Source organism: Protopterus annectens, chromosome 2.part1 (genome assembly GCF_019279795.1).
Source record: "Protopterus annectens isolate FY-2018-M chromosome 2.part1, PAN1.0, whole genome shotgun sequence".
In the NCBI taxonomy this organism is placed as follows: Eukaryota; Metazoa; Chordata; order Ceratodontiformes; family Protopteridae; genus Protopterus; species Protopterus annectens.
Window position 1 is genome coordinate 1,168,093,030 of NC_056729.1, and position 10,855 is coordinate 1,168,103,884.

The following is a 10,855-nucleotide window of genomic DNA, read 5'->3' on the forward strand; positions in this document are numbered from 1 at the left end:
TCCTGACAGCTTCTAGCAATAGATGGTTGCATGGGAACCAGAAGTCAGATGAACAGATGTATGTGATGTTATTCTGTACAGAAATAATGTTTTAATTTTAGAGGAGACGAAAGTCTCAGGAGCAGTCTGTTTCTTGGAACCTGATTTAGAAGGATCCCTCACCTACTTCATCTTGCCTTGTTCTAGTAAGGGAACCAGTGAATAGTAGCTCTTTAGATTAGTCTGGAAAATATAGTGAGATTAGTTAAGTACTGTCTTTCTGTATCTGTGTGAATCTATTCATCTGAGTTATTTTAATATTTCCTGTGGTTGAAACTCTGGTGTTTATTATAAATAGATATTTCATATTTTCATGTTCTTTTATTAATTATTATTAAATGTACTTAAAATTTTCATTGTGACTGGCCCTGTATAAAATATTTTAACATTTGAGAGTACTAATATCTATTGGTGACACTGTGGTTACTCCCAAAGCCTGGATGTTTGATCAACATTACCATTTGTATTAATATTAACTTCACTCAGTATAACTGGATCCCCTTTTAAGAGCCTTATAGTAACTTACTGGTGGTAGTGAATCTACCTTATAGTCTGTGCAACATTGATAGAGCAGGTAATCTGTGCCAGCCTTTCCCGTGTGTGTGTGTGTGTGTGTGTGTGTGTGTGTGTGTGTGTGTGTGTGTGTGTGTATGTGTGTGTCTGTGTGTGTGTGTGCATGTGTGTTTGAAAATTAAATCTCAAAAAGTGTGTGTGTGTCATCTACTTGTAGCAGGGACATGAAGCACTGGTTTCACAGAGAGAGTGCTGGAGGACTTGGCTTGGACACTCGGCTGACGAGTTAACCCTACAGCTGTGCCAGTGGAGAGCCTTACTGGGGCCTGGGGAGAGACAGAAAGAGAGAGAAACACAGATCTTGGGCTGAATGTGTTCCCTTTGTGTTCTTAAGGGAAATTGTGCTTGATGCAGAGAGGTCTGCATCTGGAAATACTGAATGTATCCATTTGTATTCCAAGTGAGCATCCCTCTCCAGTATCAGTGCTTAGGATTCAGGCTCCTTGATTACTGGTGCAGAATGAGAACGTCACAGAAGCCTACCAATATAACCTGATTTTACCCACTATATGGCCCCTAGGGGCAAGAGGATGGCATGGGTTTGTGCCTATGCCTTCAGTATTTTACAGACTGTCCCTTTCCATAAGGACATAGGTGCTACCCCAGGTGTGAATTTATGATTGCCCATCCATTGATCCAAACTGTGTTTGGAGAGGGCCAGGGAAGGGGTCTGCTTAATGTTAATAGAAAGCCTGTTCCAAAGAAAGGGTGATCTCTGAGATGTATATCTGTCTCTCCAGAAAGTTTGTTTGAGTCACTGACTAAGTTTAGATCCCAAGATCGGGTGACCTTTGTACTCTTTGATTTGCAGATATGTAGCAGCTGCATTAAGCTCGCTGTGTGAGTGCCTTGTAGGTCAAGCATAGGACACCCCTTTATAGATGGTAGGAGACAGAATAAATGTATAGGGCTTTTGGTCTATCTGCATAGGATGTGTTTACATCCTGCATTATCTTTGTGAGAAATCTCTGAGGTTGATCCATCTGTTGTAAGTGCCTGGTCAAGTACATGCCAAATGACACACTGTATTCAATTATTGGTCTAATGAGGGATGAGTTCAGTGGGACTACAATTTCCTTGGATCTGGATGCCATACCTTTACTTATAAGTTGTGCCATATAGAAGGCCTTCCTCACAACTGTGGACACATAGTGGTCAAAGTTCAGGCTACTATCTATCTGTGTACCTAGACTACTCTTAGGAGTGCGCTGTTGATGTTGTCATTTGCAGGGCTATTTTGCTTCCCAAAGGGTATGGTAATGCATTGTTTGCATTTAGTTTTAGGCCATAGTTCTGGGACCAATCATTTGTCTGATCTAGTCCTTCCTGAAAGATATCTACATTGTTGGGGGATTCAAGGACTGCCCCAGCTTGAAGTCATCACCAAACTTTGTCATCCGGAGGCATTCTACATTAACCTTGACTTCAGAGAAGCATATTCTGAACAGGAGTGGTGTCAACACTGAACCCTGTGGCACACCACTAGTGCCTGGCCTTTTGATGGATTTTGATTCACCCACCCCACTTTAACCATGTGCCCTGTATGTGAGCCAATTAGTGATGTAGGGATTTATGCCCAGTTTTGTGAGTTTATTTATAATTTCTGAATGGGGAATTGTGTCAGATGCCTTGGCCAGGTCAAGGTAGGAGGTATGTACTGTTTTACCATCATGCATGGCCATAGTGACTTTCTCAAAGAAATCCACTAGATTCAGTTGGCATGACCTGCCACTGACAAAGTCAAATTGGATTGGGTCCAGTGTTTAGAGGTTTCCTATGTCATTATTTATCAGGTTTATGATTATTCTTTCCATGGCCTTACATATAAGACATACTTATGCCTCTGTAATTTTCCATTTCAGTAGATGGTCCCCCTTTATGCACAGGGATGACTGTTGTCTTCACTCTATTAGGATAAAGCCATTCCAGAGGTTGTGGTTAAACAGAGATCCTAGTAGGCCTGATATGTCCTGTTTTAAGCTGTTTAGAGAATTCAGTGGAAACCTGTGCTTTGGTGATAATTGGCAGTGGCATGAGGTAGAATGGTGGAGGGTATTTCTTGGCGGAGAACTGGAGGTGAAATTTGAGCTGAATTTGTCTGCCAGCAGATTTGCTGTATCTTCTGGCTGAGTATAGATAATGCCATTACAACTAATTCTGCACATTAGCGGTTGTTGCCCTTAAGATTGTGGACATATCAGAAAAATCCCTTATAGTTATCCTTAGCTTTGAAGGCTATTTTTACCTCAAAGTCTGAGATATAACTAGTTCCCTGATTCGCTTGCTTAGATTAATTAGGGAATTTTTGCTCTGGTGTGTACATTCCCTCTTACTTCTTGATAGGATATTCTTCTTTTGTTGTACAACCTATTAATACCAGGGGTCCACTAGGGTGGTTTGTTTTTGGAGTTTGACCTGGGCTTATTTTGGTCCGATACTGCCATTTCTACACAGTATTTTATATGGTCATACAGGGCTTTTGTGCATGCTTCTGCATATGTTTCCATGTTTTCTGGATTTGTGGGAGCTTGGAAACTAGCTATGCTGTCCCTTAACAGGGTAATTTACCTTAAAAAAGTTTTTACATTTTTTGAGATTAGGTGGGAGACTAGCTTTACCTTTATTTCAGGGGAGACTGCTTTTTGATCTGATCTTACTAGTGATGACATCACACTAGGGGGGGTCACAGTTCTCCCCCATATTTGTGAGCACCAGAATAAGGATATTTGTTCTCCTAGTGGGAGTACAGACTAGCTGCTCAAGGACATTTGAATTTACAAAGTCAAGAAACCTTTGGGTCTGCATGTCAGTGGTCGTGTATGCCTCCCAACTAATGGAGGGGTAGTTAAACTGCCATGAGTGTGGTATTGTGCTGGATCGTGAATTATTCTAGTAACGTCAGGTATGATGTATGGGTTTCCTGGTTCATGGTGTGGACCTGTATCTAGTATGAATATGGTAATGAATTTCCCATGGTTAGCTGGACATGGAGTAGCTCAAGCATGTCATATTGTTTGACCAGCCTTGAGGTGTCAGTATCCTTTATGTAGCTAGATACACGTCTGTCTCTTGTTCTTTCATGTTCAGTGGGGGACTGGAATGTATGAAAGGCATTATAGCCATGCACTACCGGAGTACTTTCCATGGCTTAGAAACATGTTTCAGTAAATGCACAGACATCAGCATTCTCCAGAGTAAGGAGAGCTTCTAGGGAGTCCAGTTTCTTTTTACAAACTTTACTTCAGTTATTCATGTCCTGTTGGTAAAGCAATGTTAAAAGTGCAAGCATAATCTTTGATGGATGCAAAAATCTGACAGTTTTCGTAATTCTGACCTTTCATCTGACAGTGGCTGGTGGAGGGATTTAGGCTAGCCATCTCCTTTCCCAGTATTCATTGAGATTAATAAGTACATTTTCCTACTGATCTGATGAAATTTTTGATAATGGTATTAACGAATCAACTAAGCTAATGAAGTGGAATATATAAGTTACTTTAAAAATATTCAGCTTTAAAGATATTATTTCTTAACAGCGCATGACCACTTTACATAAGTAAGGCTCATACTGCGTCATGTGTAAACAGTTTTGCTACAGCCCTTGCAGAAATATTCACATTTCCTATATCCAGTTCCCTTGGTAAGAATATATACAACTTTCAGCATTCACTAAAAAATATACAGTCAAAACATAAACTATACAGTATGCAAACACACATGGGGGGTAATTCAGTAAGACCGATCATCACACAACCTGAGTGGTCAACAAATGAAAAGTCTAGTATGAGGCTTCACACCATATTTTTGCACATTTTCACTGCACAGCAGGGATAGCAAAGAACTGACCTGAGAATTTAAGAAATATGTTCAACCTACTTGAATGGCAGGGGCAGGCACACTGCAAAGAGATTATCCTCTGAGAATTGTCAATGTGTGTTTTTGAAGTTTTAATTTGTAGCTTCCTTGCTGGCTTTGTCTTCTGTTTAGCTGATGTAACTAGTGCTGACCATTTTGGCTTGTATGCTTTGTGAGGAAGTAATCTCCAATCCTCTAACTTCTGGAAATTACATCATAAGGGGAAAAAGGGTAAACAACTTGAACAATATATCAGATTTCTCTGCACTAAAGTATTGGCTTGGCTCACATCTGCCTTTATTTCCTTTCTGTTTTCTCTTGTTCATGTTCACCCGTGACACTTGTACTGTCTGCACGGCAGAATCCAGTTTCTCCAAAATCCTCAGATAAAACTACTTCAGTGATCAGCAAATGGGTATGGTCGTTTTTCAGTGAGTTAGGGACTGGGCATGAATGAGTTTCAGTGAGTTAGGGCATGCTAAGAACACATTTAACTCAAGCAGTAAGACAGATTATAGCAAACATCACATTCACATATAGCAAAGATTACATTCACATATAGCAAACATTACATTTATATTTGTGCCAGTGTTAATTCTAGCATATAACCTAGTCTAAACTTTTCATTTCTTTTATGTATTCATGCTTTTCCCAAACATAACAATAAAATAAAGAGTAAGAGAAAGAGAGAGAGAGAGAGAGAGAGAGATGTCCTAGTATATTTGGGTTAACTAGTGTTATATCAGGTGTGTAAGTCTGTGCTCATGCTGTAGGTCATTGCTGATTTGGTCTGTCCCACTGGAAGTTATTTTGTTCAGTTACGTTTTGACAGTTATGTGGACTCATTTAAAGGACTTTTACATCATTAACAAAACTTCATTTTTCTCATGTGCTAGAAACTTGTTTTTAGCAGAACATTCTACAAAATACTTATTTTATGTTTAGACAAATTTATTAAGAAACATATACATATATTGTCCAGTACTGGAGTTCTTTAGACTCCCAGGTGCAACTAAGTACCAGGCCTATCAAGTTATTTTCTTTAAGCAGTTCAATAAAGCATTCAGTGTCCACTGTGTGATCATTTGTGTTAGTTTAGTCCTTTCATTCTTTTATTAGTCTACTCATTTTTGTGACATCAATATTCACTACTTTGTACTTTTCTTTTTGTAAAAAAAATTGTTATTCCCTCTTAAATGAACATATCAATCATAGGTTCATAGGTGTGTACTAGGCTAATGGCCACTATAGTCTTTTTAAACCTAGCCATGAGTCCCACTTCTCTGACGAGTTCTGCTACCCTTGGTAGTGTAAGTAGGGGCTTCAGAGATAAAACATTTACAAGCAGGGGCATGGGAGATTAAACATTTACAGGCTGCCTATGTCCATTAGAGACATAGGTGCCAAACCAGGGATGAATTTCCTGTTCCCCATACAATTGCTCACCTGGATAGTGAGCTTGTTCCAGAGAAGGTGTAATCTCTACAATATATACTGGCCTGTCCAACTGGCTCTACTTATATCACAGGTAAGGTTTACGTCTTTAGAATAAGTAATTCTGGTGCTGTTTGTTTTGTGAATATGCAAGACTTCCATCAGAGTAAAGTCTGAAGATGCCTTGTACACCAGGTAAAGATCTTTCCTCAACAGCCTGTAGGAGACAGAATACAGGGATAGAACTTTGAGGTGGTCTTCTTAAGATATGTTATTTATGCCCTGTATTCTTTTAGCAAGGAACCTCTATGGAAGTTTTAGTTGTTGGATAAGCTTGATTAGGTACATACCAAAGGGGACACTGTACTCAGTGGCAGGTCTAATAAGTGCCAAATGCAGTAGAACAGTGACCTCCTTGGACCTAGATGCCATACCTTTGTTTATAAGAAAATCAATACAGACTGATTTCCTCACTACCACAGACATGTGATGGTCAAAGGCTAGATTACTGTCTATGTGTGTCCCAAATCCCAGATTATCAACATAATCTCAATTGCTGTATATTTTACCCCAGATATTTGTAATGATCTGTTACTTACAGTGACCATTCTCCAGCCATTTGACTTTACATATGCTTTCATTCTGTGTGTATCTCAAAACATGACATTTCTCAGTAGGCATTCACTAGAAATGTACGGGTTAGATCGTGGCTCAGGTATATTGTTGTAGGAACAGCACAAAACAACTGTTTAGTTAATATACTACAATTGATGTTGGCTTGATCATACAGAGACTAGAAACAATTTATTTAGGTATCCTGGGGTTGAAAAGACCGTTAGTTATACAAAACAATGATATGTAGGACTGACCTTGGAATCACTGGGTAATATATCAAGCTTTTTGCTAGAAACTTACTTTAGGGACTCATAAAGAAATGGTCAGGCAGAAGACAAAAGGACTAATTCTGTTTTGTACTTCTGTTCCTGCCGTAGGATGGAACTGGGCAACAGTCTGCTATGCAAATAACACAACAGGAAAATATGGCTGCCAAGATGTAAAAATGTCATGAGATCTGCTGTATGAATGGATCTGACATGACAAAGGCCTATAAGAATGAAGACTTTATTCCTCACTAACATGAAGAGAAACATTTAGATTCCTGTTGCCCCAGGGTAATAGTGATGCACAAGACATTTTGTTCACACACGCCAAGCAGAGTTCCACATGAAAAAAGCTACAGCAGGCTCTAATGCCAACTTGTACCAAAGTGTGTTCTCCTGATTCACAGAACAGTTAAGTGTCCTGGGATGAACCTTTGTTACCTTGTGAAAGCCTATACAGGAGGTGGCAGCATATGGGACCAAAGCTCCAGGTTTGGCATACACCATGGATTCTCTGCAATTCCTCAACTAAAACCCTAATGTCATATTAATTTCCCACTTAACATTTAATATTTTTTACCCTGATGCCTACAGTTTGTTTTGTTTTATTATAAAAAAACATTTTTATAATGTGGAATTGTGCATATTCTTAACTTTTGCAGCTTCTTAATTACTGCAAAATATTCTACTTTTTATGCTATGTAGTGTGTGCTTTTGTCATTATAATCTGCCATACCATTTGTGAGTATTTAAGTACTGAATATTATATTCTGCTCCTATGAGTCCAGCTGTGTGTGTGCTTGCCTGGCAAATGAAGTTAAACGGGTTAATGCCCTTCCATCCACACTATCACTCATTTCTTTCAGCACAGCTGTCATATTCAGTAGACTAATGTTTGGGATATAAAATTCCCTAATCAGTTGTGTTTGGGGATTGTGAATACTCTGTGACTGATTTACTGTTTCATTTGGTATTTTTTTTAGATGTGTGCCCCTACTCAGAAATTCTATTTGCATGGCAACCTCTCCTACAGCTCAAGCTGTACTGTTTGGCCCTAGTCACCCACCAGGGAGTACCACCCCCTCACTGCACCCATGACCCTGGAGCCATAGTAAGGCATACTCTTCCTCCTACTCTCTTGCACAGGGAAACAATGGACATCTACCTCCTGGACTGTCCTGAGCTCCACTGTGAATTTGGTTTCAAATGAGAACAGCAGGCAGGTTAGCAACTTTGTGATAGAAAACTAAATTGAGAGAGCTGTGCTTCCCTTCACTTGACAGAACAACCTTGAGCACAATAAAGACAGATGTCAGAGAAATAAAATCTTAATTAATTGATTATAGTTTTTTTTTAAATCTGTGTGCTTGTTTTTGACAGTGAAACATTCATTATTTTGAACTTGATTGCACTATAGGATGTGGATCAAATAAGCGTATTTTGTCTGACTTTACAAATTTCAGTAAAAATAATGTTAAAAACAATTTACATCACAAACTTTATGTCAAGGAATGTTTCTATGAAGTTTGACTGATTTGAGAAATACTATGCCTGCTAGCATCAGCTCCAAATAAAGTGAAATGTTAAATATTTCTTTTAGCAAACAAGCAGCAGTTTAAGGGGAAAATGTGTTGTACTCGAGTAGGATGTGAATGTCTTGTGTATACTGAATAGTATGCAGGTCAAAATGCCTCTGACACATTCCAGACTCATTTATTTAAAAACAAGGAGGAGATGCCACACCTCCTGGTGTCAGTGGAGAAACTAGTTCCTTGTGCAGATCACTATATAACACACTTTCTTGAAGCTGTAGGGAAGAGTTGATCAGATACTTCAAGAGGGAACAGGAAGACTTTGCAGAGCTCTGACTGTTTTCTGACCCAACGGACATTATAATTAAAAAATAAATAAACAAAAAGCTAAAAAGAAAGGACAATAAACAGATACAAAAGGCCACCCTAAGGACAAGAAATCAGTAAAAACTATTTTTTGAAAGACAAAAAAACTGACCTAGGGCTTAAAGTTATATAGACTGAGTGCTGGACTGGTATGGCTGCTATGAGGAACTCATACCCTTGGTCAGAGACCTTTGAGTGCCCTGTACAGGAAGGGGAGCTGTCAGATGGAGTCCGCCCTCTGAGGTCTGCTGGTGACAAAGGCTCTGAAACCCGCATCAGAAGACCCATGAATGCCTTCATGGTTTGGGCCAAAGATGAGAGGAAGAGGCTTGCTGTCCAGAATCCTGATCTTCATAATGCAGAGCTAAGCAAGATGCTAGGTAAGTTGAAGCATGTGGTGAGAGCCAATGTATATTACAGTCTCACACACACACACACACGCACACACACACACACACACACACACACACACACACACACACACACACACACACACACACACACACACAAACACAAATGTGTGCACGCTTGTGTTTATTCGTGTGTGTGTGTGTGTGTGTGTGTGTGTGTATGTGTGTACATTTGTGTGTCTACATGCACCCTCAAATCCCTATAAATGTATTTAAAAGTAAACATATGAAGATATTATAATAGTTATACTAAATTATTAAAGTATTAACAAATCTGCCCCAAAAGTAGGAATGAACTTTTCTTAAAAGGTGTAGCCAAAAAATTATACTCGGAAAGAAAAGCAATGTGTTGTTGATCACACTGGGCAGGTTTAAAACATGATGCTGAAAGACCCAACTATACACAATCACATCATTGTAATGTGATGTTTTTCTTACTGCTTTTTAAGTAGAATGCATATTAATGAAGATTATGTATCAATAATAAAAAAAAAAATTGTCATGGAGAAGAGTGACTCTAGCAAGAACACCCTTAATTGACAAACATTTATACTATGCATTGTGCAGTACATTGGTAATGTTTGTAGGTACAAACGCATGTATAAAAATATGAAGATGTTTACCCAATTAATTTTACTTTACTAGATGCCTCAGAATATTTGCATGTGAAGTTAATTTGACTGAAGTGTTTGTCATTCATTTACTATAGAGAAACAAGTGTTATGCTCCTGTTTCCTTGTCATATTAGAGAATGCATCAATTGTTTTATTTATTTTATCACGAAATGCAACTTTTTTGGTATAGAGAAAGCATACAAAACTATGATATGTATCTAGATATGCTAGGAGTTTCAAGGAATGTATGTGATCGTAAAGCTATGTTTGTGATATGCAAACCACATTTTCCTGTTCTGCAGCCAATGTCATTCAACGGGGATATTACAGTGCCACTTTAAAGTTAATAAATCTGGCGATGTCCTCAGGACTGCCTACCCTTCTCCCCCTCTACAAAGGCAGAAGGTTTGCGGGACAATCAGTTCAATTTTTAGCAAAATACACAACATATTTTATTTATTCCCGGTAAGCACAAATGAAAGATTTATAATCAGTATAGTTCTCCACTTTAGAAACAAAATGTGTATTATATTTTGCTTTACATTTACTGTTAAAGCACTGGAACTATCCAGTATTGTGATAATTCTAGTTCAAGATTACAGCAGCTGAATAACTCAAAAAAAAAAAAAAAAAGAATAAAGCCAGATCTATTTTCTCAAACAGAAAATCTACACACTACACCTGTACTTTTAGAAATTTATTAGCCACGGGCACGCAAGTGCTAATATTACTAAAATGTTATCTAACACATACCAATAGCCATTCCTTGGATTCCTTCTTTGAAGAAAGGATGTTTCACTTATAAAATCTCTAACACTGATAACCTTTAATATTCAGTACAGAATGGCAGCAGTAAAGCCATAATGTAACTATATCAGCATTACTAAACAGCAAATCTATTATGTACCTCTTTCTCCGTTGTCTATCATTTATTTTACTTCTCATTTTAGTTTACTCACTCCGTCTCACACATACTGCTGTTCTCTATTAACCGTCTGTGTAAATAATGTTTCCGTGATATGTATAACTTTGTGTAAAATTATTTTCACATATTACACATATTTATTGTTTGCAAACGCTGCTCGTCTAAAAAATTGTAATTTCTTTTTTTTTTCACTTATTTGATTTTGCTTTTAATTAAATACTATTACCTT

General features: G+C 38.2%; 1 protein-coding gene across 1 annotated transcript in view; it reads left to right on the plus strand.

Annotated features, from left to right (window-relative positions):
• Positions 1 to 8,599: 8,599 nt before the first annotated feature.
• Positions 8,600 to 10,855, plus strand: part of SOX7 (SRY-box transcription factor 7) — a 23,068-nt gene continuing 20,812 nt past the window's right edge. Inside the window, exon 1 of the mRNA XM_044062704.1 lies at positions 8,600 to 9,057. Within this exon, the coding sequence (XP_043918639.1) occupies positions 8,829 to 9,057 (229 nt within the window). The 5' untranslated portion in view covers positions 8,600 to 8,828. The remainder of the gene's footprint in view (positions 9,058 to 10,855) is intronic.